This window comes from Heterodontus francisci, chromosome 13 (genome assembly GCF_036365525.1).
Source record: "Heterodontus francisci isolate sHetFra1 chromosome 13, sHetFra1.hap1, whole genome shotgun sequence".
NCBI lineage: Eukaryota > Metazoa > Chordata > Chondrichthyes > Heterodontiformes > Heterodontidae > Heterodontus > Heterodontus francisci.
This window is the reverse complement of record NC_090383.1, coordinates 85,277,244-85,292,331: the sequence shown is the minus strand read 5'-3', so window position 1 is coordinate 85,292,331 and position 15,088 is coordinate 85,277,244. Positions and strand designations below refer to the sequence as shown.

Sequence of the window (15,088 nt, the reverse complement as noted above, 5' to 3'; positions counted from 1 at the left end):
TGGAAGCGCATCTTCAACAGGCCAATGGTCTATTCAATACAGGTCTGTGTTAAGAGATGGCTCTGTTTGTAGCACCTGTCCCTATCCATGTCTGGGTTTCGATCAGGTGTCAGCAATCACCTCCCAAGGGAATAATAACCTTTATCCCCCAGCGGCCACCCACAGAGTCTGGATGTGGGCCTGAAGAGGTACCGCACCTGGGACTCTTGCAAGATGAAGGAGTCATGACAGCTACCTGGGAACTGGGCGCAGACTTGCAAGATTCACTTCCTGTGGTCACAGACCAGCTGCTGCCTACTGATGTTCTGATGTGTTCCCTGCAAGGTTAATGTCTTGACGGGAAATAACTTGAAATGATTCATGATTTTGCTAATGTCACTGCTATAAATGGAGTGGAAGCTGCAGCATAAATTTCTGTGTTTTTCAAAGCTCATCTCTCATTCACTCAGAACATTTTTTGTGAAAAGAATGGTGGGGGTGATAGTGGCCTGGATTCTGTGTTGCTGCCGCTGAGTACGGCGACGGCCGTAAAAGATGGTGGCCCAATCGCGCGGGTTTCACTCCGCGGAGCGGCCGTGATCGTATACGCAGCTGCTCATTAATATATCCGGGGTGGTCTGCCCCCCTCCCGAAGACGTGGAGGAGGCAAGCGAGCTGTCCCCAGCAATGGCGTCTGGCGCCACTACGCAGGCGTCAGTGCCATTTTTAAAGGACTAGAGCTCTTACTGACAGTTTAAATTATTAAAGGGACAGTGCATGTGAACTTATTAAAAATAATTGCAGAAATATTCCCAGCCCCTCTCCCATCCCATGTCGTTTCTGCTCTTTCCTCCCCCCGAAATACTTACCTTGAATATATGACCTTCCCCTCCCCCCACAAAGTTCAGAACCTTTTACCTTTACCCCTTCCCATCATCCCCTAGACCAATCAAGTAAGTTTGACCCTTCTCCCCCACTCCCACGCTGATAAACTCACCTCCTCCCCCCTCCCCACAAGTGTTGTGCCTCGGACGGGGTTCCGAAGGCGCGTTAGTGCCGGCCGCCAGGATGAAGATCGCGGCGGCACATCAGGAGGTGACGGGAACTTCATTAATGCAGGTAAGTTCATTATTTTACCTATTTAAATTGAGGTCCTGACATCGAGTGGGGGGGGGGGTGGCTGCCACGAGGCCTCGCCACCGCCGCAAGATCAGGACAGGCCCTGCCGGCTTCGAGGTCCGTAGTGGGCCTCATCTGGGGCAATCTTCATGCCTCCCCCACCATGGATCCCGGCGTCGAGGCCCAGTGTAATACGAATTATATCAATTCAGCTGCCAGTTATACATCTCACCTGAAAATCGAGCAGCTGAATCAATATAACCCATTTTACACTATCACCCAAAGGCAAAACGGCCCCTGTATGTGCCAAAAACACCCAGGCCATTCTTGTGGCCATCATAATAATTAGTTGAAAGACTACCTTCAGACTTCTCCCATTTAGTTTCAAGTTGTGGGGAGGTCTAAAGTAAAGGAGAAAAATACAATATATACTTTTAAAGTACTGCATTATAAAAAAAACTATACTTTTTTCCATTTCTGTTTTAAATTATATTGTTGTTGAAATATTTCTAATCTGCAGAATCTGTTTAGAGATGCAGATCACTTTTATGTTTGATGTACTTTACCAGTAAGCACTATTTAATGCAATGCTGCACGATTATTATCCCCAAGGCTCCAGGAATGGCGGAGAGTGCATTTTAGTGGCCACTGTGTCAGAAGTCATTTGGCGCGACACCTCTTGTTACTGGAAGACTGATGCTGTATGATCAGCTCATGCCTACTAATATCTATAAAACTGCCTGTTTACTTGTACTCTTGTGCTACATTCATGTCGCTATGAATTGTTTTTAACACCATTATGCACAATGACAGCAGTCAGAGGTTTTATTGCAGTACAAGACCACTTATTTTTAGCTAAGGACAGTCAAAATTCCATCAGTGTAGTCTATGCGTTGCTATAATATCCATCTCAACACCAAAAGAAGAAGAGTTCTCTTTGTCTTTAATAACCACAGCATGTTTCCTAAACCAGTAACAGAATTACAATGCACCTGTACGAATTGTCCTGAAAAATATAAATGTCATGTGATTGCTCATTGCATTCACAAAACCTGTTGAATCTTGTACTTTCTTATACAAACTTAATATTGTAATGTATCTCTGACTATAGCACTATTTTGAAGGAAAATAATAATTAAAGATGATCAGAGAAAAGCAGGCATAAGGGTTTTCAAGAGCCTTTTTGCCAAATTTCCACTTGCTTCAGTGTATAACTTTTATATGAATTGAAGGTATATAATAGAGGTATAAAAACATGTAATTACTAACAATCTAAAAGAAAAACAGGATAAAGTGTAAATGCATTCATTTCAGTCAGCATCTAATGAGAAAGATAGGCTGATGTCTTGTAAAAACATGTGTTAAAAGATCTGTGGAAAGTGGAATTCCGGTTAGTAATGTGAAGACATAAATGTTGCAGTGCATTTGTTTGGTGCTTATACCTTATAGTAATATTTTCATATTTTGCTCCTAGGGCTGTGATTCCCAGATGAGCATGTCTGAGATGTCCTGCAGTGAAAGCACTTCTTCCTGCCAGTCTCTGGCACATGGCTCAGCACCAGAAATCCTAGTTGGTCTGCTGTATAATGCCACCACTGGCAGACTGTCAGTTGAAGTCATAAAAGGAAGCCACTTCAAAAACTTGGCAGTGAACAGACCACCTAGTGAGTACAAGGCTTGTCTAGAATCCAACAATGATGAACGACTCTGGTGTAGACTGAAAATATATATAACTTTTACATTTTTTTTAAATCTCTGAAATAGTGCAGGCACTCAGTTGGTCACCAAATGAAGATATTTCTCTTCTGTTATTAATTAGAAAAACATATAAAGTAATGTTCATTGGAAATTGGGTATAGCTGTGGAGAAATCCTGACTTTTTCATCTTCAGTGATGCCAATTTAGTAAAAAAAATATACGGAATAACATATGGTCAGGAATAAAGTCCCAGCTCTTTTCAAAACAGTGTCAATAGTGCTTAAAAGCTATTTGGGTCTCCATATTGATGAAGTAATAATCAGCATTCCCCTCATGATTATTTTTTTATTATATGTGTTTAATTGTTATTACTTCTACATTTTACCAGTGTCAGATCCTGCACACAGTCATCTAGTAAAGAGAGTAACCAATTCATTATTTATTAAAAAATTCATATTACAGTATCATATTATGTATTAAATTCTAACTAGTTGTTTGTTTTTTTTTACTTCTCAATAGTCAGATTTATAAAAAGACAAAAATAAATTTCAGACTACTTATTGAATCATATTTGATCCCTATAATGCCTGGCACAGAGTGGATGCATCAATTGCCCGTCCTCTTTTGCTTCTAAGATTCAAGTGTACAGTTTAGGCTGATGGGATGAAAATCCCTCTTCTATGGAGCCCGTTAATAATCCTAAAAGAAACTCAGGCCAGATTTTTATGTTGGGTGGACGGGAGCTGGCCACCGACTGAAAAGTCGTTGGCGAACCCGCTTCCGCCTCGCCTGGAGATCCGTTCCGTATTTTACAGATCCCCAGGCTTTAATTGTTCCGAGCCGGGACTTCCACCCACTTGAGGGAGGAAGTCCCGCCTCATTGAGCTGCCGGCCAATCAGCGGGCCAGCAGTTGTTAGTCCCAGCAGCGCCACTGGGAGCGGTGGCCACTGCTGGGACTACAGCCCAGCATGAAGAGATGTCTGGTAGTGGGAGGAAAGGTAAGTTTTGGTTGCCTTGCCGGGGGTAATCGGTCGGGCCCCGGCGAGGTAAGGGTGGTCGGTTGCGGGGAAGGTGGGGTGTGTTGGGTGCTAGGGGTGGTTGGGGTAGCGGGGGCGGCCCTCTATTGGCACCCTGTGCCCGATGATCAGGGCCCCCCGGGACAATCTTTAGCTGCCTGGTTTTTCCAGGCAACTTTTCCCAGCTCCAGGACACCCGCTTGCCACACATAAAATCCATATGGAGGTGGGTGAAGGCCCTTAAGTGGCCGTTAAGTGGCCACTTAAAGGCCTTGATTTGCCTGAGATGTGCAGGCCGTTTTTCACCCCCCCGGCCTACGTAAAGGGCGGCGGAGGTGGAAGCGATTCGGGAAAGCCTCCCAGAGCCTCCAACTCCATTTTACAACGCCCCCCCCCCACCCCCACTCCCACCACCATCCTGCTCGTTGGGGTAGCATAAAATTCCAGCCTCAGTCTCACTTACAAGTAAACGTTACTCATTGACACAATGCCGTCAATGATTTATCTATAACTGGGTATTCTCAGTCCATAAGAGATGACTGGTGTGAGAAGTGGAAAAATGAAAAGTGGAAATAGATTGGTGCAGTAGTGGGTGATCCAATGAAGTTGGGATTAAGATATAGTATTGGGGGCAGAGTAGAAAGAACTTTCATCTGTAGCTGACTGTCCTGTACCTGATTTGGGATTACTTGCAGTTACACTGGGTGCCCAAAGCATAAAATGTTTCATTCCACAATAATGATATACTCTGATATTGAATTCAGCCAATAAAGTAAAAAGCTAAATATATTGTTACATTTGTGCATACATGAAAATCTTAATTAGGTTGCTGCCTAATTTACAATTTAAATTACACTTTGTGCCTGTGAAGGCCTTACTGCAATATTCATTTTTTGACTAACAAAAAAAAAAATCAAATCTGTGCAATATCTTCTTTACTGGCTAGAAATCACTACTGGTGATATTTATTTTAAATAGAGAATAGCTTCATTAACATAGTGAAAAGAAGAATCTCACACAAATACATTATCAGTTCATCTACTGTTACTGCCAACAGTAATTTCCAGCCTTATGTGTCAGCCCAACACAGTCGTCTTTATTCATGCAAGTGTCATTATCCTTAGTTACACCTACAATAAAAATAGAACTTTATGAGCAAGTAAAATAAACTAAAATTAAAGGGAAATTTGGGGAAATTTAATTTATGGTCCCACTTATACTTCCTTTCACTGCATACTCCCATTGCTTTACAGATTAATATTGTATTATTTTCTCCAGTCAGCACAATTACACACTGGGGAAAAATATTTTGCCTAAAACTTGTGTAGTTTGAGCATTTTCCTGGCCCAAGTTATTAAACGGATCTGGAAAAATATCAATTAAGGTTCTGTACGTATTAACTTAATATTTTTCTTTCAAGTCATAAACCTTTTTGTTGCAGAATGTCTAAAACTGAACTAGGTTTGCATGATATTACATAATTGCATAAGCCCTCAAGTGGTACTTTTTTATTGGACCAGCCTGCAAACATTTTTGGGTCCTCAATATGCTTTGCAATCCCACATTTAAAAAAAAGCAACTTCTAAACATATCTAATCAAAAGGTATTGCCAGCATTTGCTAACAAACTGTAAAATATATTATAAACTATAATATCAATCTCCAAACTCAATCACTTCTTATTGTTCAATAACTTCACACTAAACAGAAACAATTCCTAATTTGTTTTTTGTGCAAATACTTTGCATTATCTCAAAAACTATGGCTTTTGTCATAGTGAAACCTACTGATATTGGGTTATTTATTTTTCATTATTTTACCATGACTTTATGGAGCTTTGATGTTAGATATTTGCTCTGGTAAAACATATTGGAGCCAGTAAAGATGGCAGGTGCCCAGTATAATAAAGTGCATAACTGCACAGTCCTTGGAAAATCAGGCACAGGGCTGAAATTTATACTTCAGCGGTGGACATAAACACTGGTGGTCCGCCCGCACGGGCCTCACGTCGCGGAGCCACCACGATATTAAGCACTGCGGCTCATTTAAATAGCCGGGGCGGACCACCCACCCTGATGACATGGAAGGGGTGGGCTGTCTGTCCCTGGCAATGGTATCAGCTGTCTTTATGCAGGCGCTGACGCCATTTTTAAAGGGCTTCGAGCGCTAACATTCAATTTAAATTTAAAGGTAAATTTAACAAAAACTTAAATCCATTTAAATTGCCCCTCTCCCACCCCCCCAAAAACCATAAAATTAATTACTTGCCCTCTCCCCCCCAAAACAAGTGCATCAACTTTAGACTTTACCCCTTCCCATCATCCCCTACACCATTGAGATGAGATGGATGCCACTCCCTCCCACCAGCCCCGCACAGAGAAGCTTATGTACTCCCACTCCCCACGAGTGTTCCGCCTCGGATCCCTGAAGGGGGATCCGAAGGTGTAGGAGTGCCAGCCACTGGCACCAATATCGCTCCGGGACGGATGACAGGAGCGTAAGTTTCATTAATTCATTGATTTATCTGGAACACACTGCCTGAAGGGGTGGTAGAGGCAGGAACCCTCACAACATTTAAGAAGTATTTAGATGAGCACTTGAAATGCCATAGCATACAAGGCTACGGGCCAAGTGCTGGAAAATGGGATTAGAATAGATAGGCTTGATGGCAGGCACGGACATGGTGGGCCGTAGGGCCTGTTCCTGTGCTGTATAACTCTATGATTCTATTTACATATGTAATAGCACTCCTGCTGCCGAGTGGTGGGGGGCTGCCACGAGGCCTCGTCGCCGCCAGCAATATCGGGCCAGGCCTTCCCAGTGTCGAGGCCCATGGCAGGCCTCTCCTGGAGGTATTTTCAGGAGGCCCCCACCACGACTCCCGCTCGGGTGGGGTTTGTAAAATTCAGCCCACAGAGTCCTATTCCTACATTCAGCATGGCCCAGTGTAATTGGCAACACAATTAGGGCTAGGAGCCTGCTCAGAACTTTATTGCTAGGCTTATTAAGCTAACTAAGTTCCATTTAAATTAAACATTGACCACATAATGCGATTTGAATGCCTGAGCAATGCCTTTGTTGGTGGTATATCATTAAACCCATTGACTTTTTACTGGCTTTGGCTCTGAATCTGAAAAATGGCTTTGGAATCTAAACATTTGCCATTTTTTGCATATAATTAGATTTTTCTGCAATAATTCTGGAAATAACTATTCACAGGCAAATTTCAGAAAGTAGAGCTTTGGTAAATCAGCAAAAGTTTTGAAAAATGTTGGCCTTTTACAATAAAATTGACTTTACATGTTGTACAAGAATTCAGAGGTAAAACCACAGGAAGTTCATAAAACTAAAGTTGTGTGTATTAGACTGTAGGTAACTTTTTTACTATTTTATTATATAGACATAATCATCATGTTAAAAGCAGTTTCTGCAACAATTTTCTTACTAAATATGTCACATTTATCTAAAATTGCATATTTCACTGTTAAATTGATCATTATCATTTGTTCCTGCATAATCCTTTTCAGTCATGTACCTGAAGTAACCTTTTTTTGAAACCTATTTTGTTAGATTGGTTATGTGACTCCCTAACATTTTATACTACATGACTAGGTGAAAAGTTAAAAGTTAACATTTTTTTCCCATTGCTTGTACCATTAAGGCTTGTAATTGTTGCACTATTACTGTGTGTAAAAACAAACTGCACTTGAAAAGAAGCTCATTCTAAAAATGTATATCTCAAAAGGACTTGTTGACCTACTTCAAGTGACAAGTGAAGGCCCATCCTAGGTGATCACAGATAAGCTCATTTTTAGTTTGATATTTGTTATCTTGGCAATTCACAAACTTGACTTTATGACAAAGAAAATCAGTTCTGGACACAGTGGTCAATAATATGGGCAATGTAATGTCACTATGCAGTACAAGGGAAACAAGAGCCTTTGACGTGCTTGTTTATGAAGAAGGGAGGGATAGTAATATACTGAGATGGCAAAGTAAGTGGGCACTTTTATGGCATGATCATGGGAAATTGAGTCATTCTATCAGGATACTAATAATTCTCTCTGTTGAACCCTTTCTTGTTACTAATCTGTTAAAGCTCTTGTACTTTTACCACTGTAGTAAACAGTGTTCCTTGTTTTAACTTTTGACCTATGACCCTTTCTCACCCAACTATTGACATCTGGCCATTATTTCTTTTACTGCTTTCCACCCCCTGTTGTCAGATGGACTGTTCTGTTGTCTAAAACACTTGATAGGTGGGCAGGTTTATATAATCCGAGGTGAGTTGCAGTACAGGATCGCTATTAGTGGCTCTTGTCTCTTTCATGTGAAAGAAACTTGCCAGCAATGAAGCTGTCCACCATTTGTGCTGGCTTATTAAAATAGACTTTTAACTAATGTTATTTTCTGTGATCAGGATAAACAATACTGCTGGAACTAACCATCTCTCCTTATGGAAAAAGCTGTGGTAAAAGGTCATTCAGACTAGGTATAAAGTTCTGTGCATCATTACTGTATATAGAATGAGGATATTAAAACAAAGGTGCTGCTGAACTCTGATAAACACATATATTTGCTTTGCCAAAAAATTGAATGCTTTGATCAGTATTTTTATAAAACTCCAGATAAAGATAGTTAACACATCTGTTATTTCCTAATCATTAGTCAATGAATCATTTATTTAACTATTTAATAGTTGCCAAAACAAAACAGAAAACATTTAATACAATTGTGTATATATTTAACACTATTTGTAGTTGTGGGTGATGTTTGACAGTTGTTTGACGTTATTTAATAATTTGAAGATTCAGAACTGGGAATGTCTCATGCTTGGATCCAGATCTGGTACTTAAGTAGAGGCCCAGATTTTGCGGTAGTAATGATGGCAAAACTGTCAGCATTTGCCATCATTACTTCTTGGAAACTGACAGAAACTTCTGGAGTCTGCACATGCGCAATTCAACACAAAAATCCAGAAGTTGCTGTCAGTGATACTATGCTTTTCCATTGGGTGCGCTGTTGAAGTCCCTCCAGATTGCAGTCAATTAGAAATCACTGAACTGAGGAAAACTTGCCCTTTTATGCTATTAGTCTCACTGTAAAAACCCTTGCAAATGGTACACCTTGTTGAATGGGGGGTAACTTTTTTTAATGGTGTACTAAGTTCATAATTACTGCTGAAAACTTCTCTGGCATTAAAAAGCTAATTTTATATTTGGAGAATGTCAAATTTTGCCAATATGTTAAAAAGTTCCACATATTTTTTAATATATATATCTTTTAAAGTCTTTAATGATATTTCAGCTTCAGTATGTTCCAATCATTTATTTCACTTTCTGTAAAATTTAATTAAAAGTGAAGGATAGTCAGTGCACTTTACTTCCTGGTTTGCTGTCTGTGAGAATACTTCGATGTGATTGGCTGCTTACCCTTTTGATATCATCACTGTTGCTGGACGTTTGGAGATCCCCTTGACTTGGCGCCAGATTCAAATTAACGTCGGCCAAGGGGAGATCTACACCACAGAGACTGCTAGACCTTGGTAGGCAGCTTTCTTTGAGATCAGCAGCGAGTGCCATTGCTTCACCGCTGACTGCAAAATCCGGGCCAAGATCAAGATGTCATAAAAATATGTGATCTGGTTTATTGGATTTCTATGCCTTAAATTATGCATGGTAAATATGATTCACAATTTACTTTTAATAATTAATAACAATTAAACAACTAACTGGAGGAGGTGGCTCCACCAATATCCCCATCCTCATCTTCCAAACCCATAACCTCTACCAACTAGAAGGACAAAGGCAGCAAATACACGGGAACACCACCACCTGCAAGTTCCCCTCCAAGTCACACACCATCCTGACTTGGAACTATATCACTGTTCCTTCACTGTCGCTGGGTCAAAATCCTGGAACTCCCTTGCTAACAGCACTGTGGGTCTACCTACCTCACATGGACTGCAGCGGTTCAAGAAGGCAGCTCACCACCACCTTCTCAAGGGCAATTAGGGATGGGCGATAAATGCTGACCTAGCCAGCGATGCCCACATCCCATGAATGAATAAAACAAAAAATGAAAGGTTGCAATATACAAAACTTGAACTTTACAAGCTAATCTGGATGAATTAGTGATCCAGAAAATTAACACAAAGGGATCATTTTAACCTAATTCGCCAGGCAAAAATCCCACAGGATCCAGTGGAATATCAGTTTTACCTCTCCCCCACCTAATATTACTTTCCATTGACAGCAGGGTTAAGGTAAAATTGTCCCCACAATTGTACCAAAATAACATTGAGATTAGCAGAAATCAAACCCAGATTCACCTTATAATTAACTTTGTGACTCATTGTGGAAAATGGTACCAAAATTAGGAAATTGCAGGTAAAACTAGGAAAACCACATTCTTGATAGCTAGATCCAAGCAAAGCAAGAGACAACTTTCCCCTAAACTGTGGCTCTACCAAATTACGGCTGCTCACATTTCTGAAAACCAAGTCAAGTAGCTAGCTGAACTCACCAGATCAGGTTAACAAAAAAGCTTTCTTCATGGATATTATTGCTCTATCTCTCCTGACTTTCAGTAAATAAAAAATAAAATAAATCACAGTAATACTTATATTTTGACAATAGAAAACTATTTAGTTCACTTATTACCTACCTTCTAAAAAGTACAGATGAAGAGGTGTTTACAATTATGAAGAGATGGGCCATTGTAAATAGACACAAACTGTTTCAAATGACTGAGAGGTTTAGAATGAGAGGACATAGATAAAAGATTAAATGTAAGAAATTAAGGATAGCAAGCAGGAGAATCCTTTTTACACAGGCAATTGTAAAGCTGTGGAATGCGCTATAAAATTAGTGATGGAAGCAGATTTTCAGCTTAGGCAAAAAATGGGCACAAAGTCTTTGGTACACCTGCGGCATCCATTCAAGGCCACAGTGAAGAGGCTCATACCATTTTTGGGTTCAGGCTTTATTTGAATATTACTGGTGAGTTGGAGTCACCAAACAGGCACTATACTGGTGGTGGACAATTAAACAACTAACTGGAGGAGGTGGCTCCACAAATATTCCCATCCTCAATGATAGGGGAGCCCAGCACATCAGTACAAAGATGAGGCTGAAGCATTTGCAACAATCTTCAGCCAGAAGTGCCGAGCAGATGATCCATCTCGGCCTCCTCCTGAAGACCCCAGCATCACAGATGCCAGTCTTCAGCCAATTCAATTCACTCCGCGTGATATCAAGAAATGACTGAAGGCACTGGATACTGCAAAGGCTATGGGCCCTGACAATATTCCAGCAATACTACTGAAGACCTGTCCTCCAGAACTTGCCGCGCTCCGAGCCAAGCTGTTCCAGCACCGCTACAACACTGGCATCTACCCAGCAATGTGGAAAATTGCCCAGGTATGTACTGTACATAAAAAGCAGGACATGTCCAACCAGGTCAATTACCGCCCCATCAGCCTACTCTCAATCATCAGTCAAATGATGGAAGGTGTCATCAATGGTGCCATCAAGCAGCACTTGCTTAGCAATAACCTGCTCAGTGACGTTCAGTTTGGGTTCCGCCAGGGCCACTCAGCTCCTGACCTCATTACAGCCTTGGTTCAAACATGGACAAAAGAGCTGAACTCAAGAGGTGAGGTGAGAGTGACTGCCCTTGACATCAAGGCAGCATTTGACCGAGTATGGCATCAAGGAGCCTGAGCAAAACTGAGGTCAATGGGAATCGGGGAAAACGCTCCGCTGGTTGGAGTCATACCTAGCGCAAAGGAAGATGGTTGTGGTTGTTGGAGGTCAATCATCTGAGCTCCAGGACATCACTGCAGGAGTTCCTCAGGGTAGTGTCCTAGGCCCAACCATCTTCAGCTGCTTCATCGATGACCTTCCTTCAATCATAAGGACTGAAGTGGGGATGTTCGCTTATGATTACACAATGTTCAGCACCATTCGTGACTCCTCAGATACTGAAGCAGTCTGTGTAGAAATGCATCAAGCCTTGGACACTATCCAGTCTTGGGATGATAAGTGGCAAGTAACATTCGCATCACACAAGTGCCGGGCAATGACCATCTCAAACAAGAGAGAATCTAACCATCTCCTCTTGACATTCAACGGCATTACAATCGCTGAATCCTCCACTATCAGCATCCTGGGGGGTTACCATTGACCAGAAACTGAACTGGAGTAGCCATATAAGTACCGTGGCTACAAGAGCAAGTCAGAGGCTAGGAATCCTGCGGCGAGTAACTTGCCTCCTGACTGCCAAAAGCCTATCCACCATCTACAAGGCACAGGTCAGGAATGTGACGGAATACTCTCCACTTGCCTGGATGGGTGCAGCTCCAACAACACTCAAGAAGCTCAACACCATTCAGGACAAAGCAGCCCACTTGATTGGCACCCCATCCACAAACATTCAGTCCCTCCACCACCGACGCACAGTGGTAGCAGCATGTACCATCTACAAGATGCACTGCAGCAATGCACCAAGGCTCCTTAGACAGCACCTTCCAGACCCTTAACCTCTACTACCTAGAAGGACAGCGGCAGCCGATGCATGGGAACACCATCCCAAGTTCCCCTCCAAGCCACACACCATCCTGACACGGAACTACATCGCCATTCCTTCACTGTCGCTGGGTCAAAATCCTGGAACTCCCTTCCTAACAGCATTGTTGGTGTACGTATCCCACATGGACTGTAGCAGATTAGGCAGTTCACCACCACCTGCTCAAGGGCAATTAGGGATGGGCAATAAATGCTGGCCTAGCCTGCGACGCCCACATCCCGTGCACAAATAGAAAAAATACTGAAACTCACCCTTTTTGGGTGACAGAAAATCAGCCAGCTTCTCCACTAAGCAATCCAGAAAATAGGGCCTACTTTGGGGGAGTGAATCCTGGATGGAGGGCAAGAATATGCCTGTAGTGAATGGAACTGTCCTCCTTGCTGCACAAATACCTTTCTTTAAAAAAAGCTGAGTGGCCATTAGCAGTCCCTTTAAGAACCACTGGTTAGACCACTTTAACTGGATCCCAATTTACATATTTAAACAACCTCCCACCAGTTTGGATGGGAGTGCTGCACACCCATTTAAAGACCTGTCTGAAAATGTTTGTCCAAGGTGCCCATCAGACTTTCCTCTGCCAGTTGACCATTTTTCAGGCAAGTAATGGGTGACAAAGTTAACACTTAAGAATAGGTTGGTGATTTTGAAAGAGGATTAAAGAGATACGTGAACAGAGCAGGCACAAGGGATTCAGACTACTATTCATGTGGAGGATACACACCAACACAAACTGGTTGAACTGAATGATGTGTTTCTGCTTAGTAATTTCAATGTAATACCATGAGGTGTATGAAAGACAAAATAGATTTTCTTCCTTTTTAAAGTAAATGTTGCTCGAGTGTGCATATTATGTTAGTATACCAATTTTGTTTAATTCTGGAACCTGTTCTTAAATCCAGTATTGACTGATTGTTATTAATGGTTCTTTGTGAAGTCAACTTGAGCAGTTTCAATATCGCAAAAACATGAGTCCACAGCAAAAAACTATCTGAAATTCAAGAGTAATTGATACAATACTGGCAATCACACTCCGGAAGTCCATCGTCAATGAAAATTTCACAGTATTCTTCTGAAGGTAGGACTGACATATTGTTGAGCCAGGAAAGGAGAGGCGTATACTGAATGAAGCCTATACTATAAACTGTGAATGCCTGAGGATATGTGACTGTCGAGAAAGAGGAAACTTTAAAAATTCTGAGCACTGTCAACCCTCACCCTGGTCGGTACAAAATTGGGGGGAAAAACAAATTACTGCAAGAAAAAGGTTATACCTGACAGATTCAGATTCACCAAGATGCAAGTTGATGATATTTCTCAAGCAGGTGCAGTTATTTTCAAATAAAAACAAATTTATTTTCTCCATAACTGTTGCCAATTAGTTCAGAATGTAAACAAAAAATAAAAACATGGAGAGATTGTTATTCCAGCCGTTGTTATACTTAATGTCCATCCCATGCCAAATTGTTTTGATGGCATTCTTTGTGCTCCCTGTTGCCCTTTGTTCCTGATTCATTTTCATCACCTCTGCTGTCTTTTAGGCAAACCTTTTCATTTCTTCTATGTATTGTATATTCTGTTATGGAGATTGACCAGTATGCTTACAAAGTGTTGTGGCTAGTGGAAGCTTGCTAAGTGTTTGATATTGGTAGCCGTATAGTGACTATAAAAAGAGTGTTTTCTTGCTTCTGATGCCTCTCTTAAACTGAATTGCTTTTCCAGACACGTATGTCAAGTTAACATTGCTGAATTCTATGGGTCAGGAGATGTCCAAATGTAAGACGTCCATCCGTCGAGGCCAACCAAATCCTGTGTACAAAGAAACATTCATTTTTCAGGTAGCACTGTTTCAGCTTTCTGATGTGACACTCATACTGTCTGTGTATAACAAACGGAGCATGAAACGCAAGGAAATGATTGGCTGGATTTCACTAGGCCTCAATAGCTCAGGTGAGGAAGAGCTAAACCATTGGACTGAAATGAAGGAATCAAAGGGACAGCAAGTTTGTCGGTGGCATTCATTATTGGAATCCTAATGAATATGCTGTGGACTGCAGTGGGCTTTGGCTCAGGGGTTCAAAACAATATCTTTCAGAATCTTTCTTAAACAAACTAACTGTTGCAGAACATGACAATTGCCTCATTATTGGCTCAGTTCATGATAATGCTGGAAAAGAAATGACTTTAAGGAAAATGTGAGGGAACACAATTTCCTGTATAATGTGTATCATTTACTGTCAATGCAACATATAGGATGTGGTACAAGAATTTTTAGAGAGGTAGAGAAAAATTATACTGTTTGAAAAGTCCAAGCAGTGAAGTCTATAGTGTTCAAGCCATTAGCTGAGGATATGCAGAAAGATAGTGGTCATATTTTACAACACAGGATATTTTTGTGAAGTTGGAATGTAGACTGTATAATAGATGAAAATACCATATAGCAAATTATTTTGGTGAGGCATACATTTAGCAATTTTGCTGTTAAATGGTAATGGCAGTGAAATATTATCCTATCATATTTTAGTGGTTTTCAGAAGAAAATTTTATATGTCCAGCCAACACTACTGGAATTTTTTTTTGTTGAAGTGAGTTGCTCTCTGACTTCCTGTAGCTGCCCATTGCAGACTTTGTGATGGGAAGCAATTGCATTCAAACCACGGCCGCAAACTCTAGTACCACAGAAAGCAAAC

At 41.3% G+C, this 15,088-nt stretch overlaps 1 protein-coding gene across 2 annotated transcripts in view; it reads left to right on the top strand.

Annotated features, from left to right (window-relative positions):
• The window catches only part of LOC137376126 (synaptotagmin-14-like), a 133,450-nt gene extending 118,998 nt beyond the window's left edge, over positions 1–14,452 (top strand). Inside the window, exons 5-7 of one of the 2 annotated variants that reach the window (XM_068044137.1) lie at positions 2,573–2,762; positions 8,039–8,095; positions 14,121–14,452. In XM_068044137.1, coding sequence (XP_067900238.1) covers positions 2,573–2,762; positions 8,039–8,095; positions 14,121–14,434 — 561 coding nt within the window. In that variant the 3' untranslated portion in view covers positions 14,435–14,452. The remainder of the gene's footprint in view (positions 1–2,572; positions 2,763–8,038; positions 8,096–14,120) is intronic. The other variant, XM_068044138.1, reaches the window with a different exon arrangement.
• Positions 14,453–15,088: the final 636 nt, after the last annotated feature.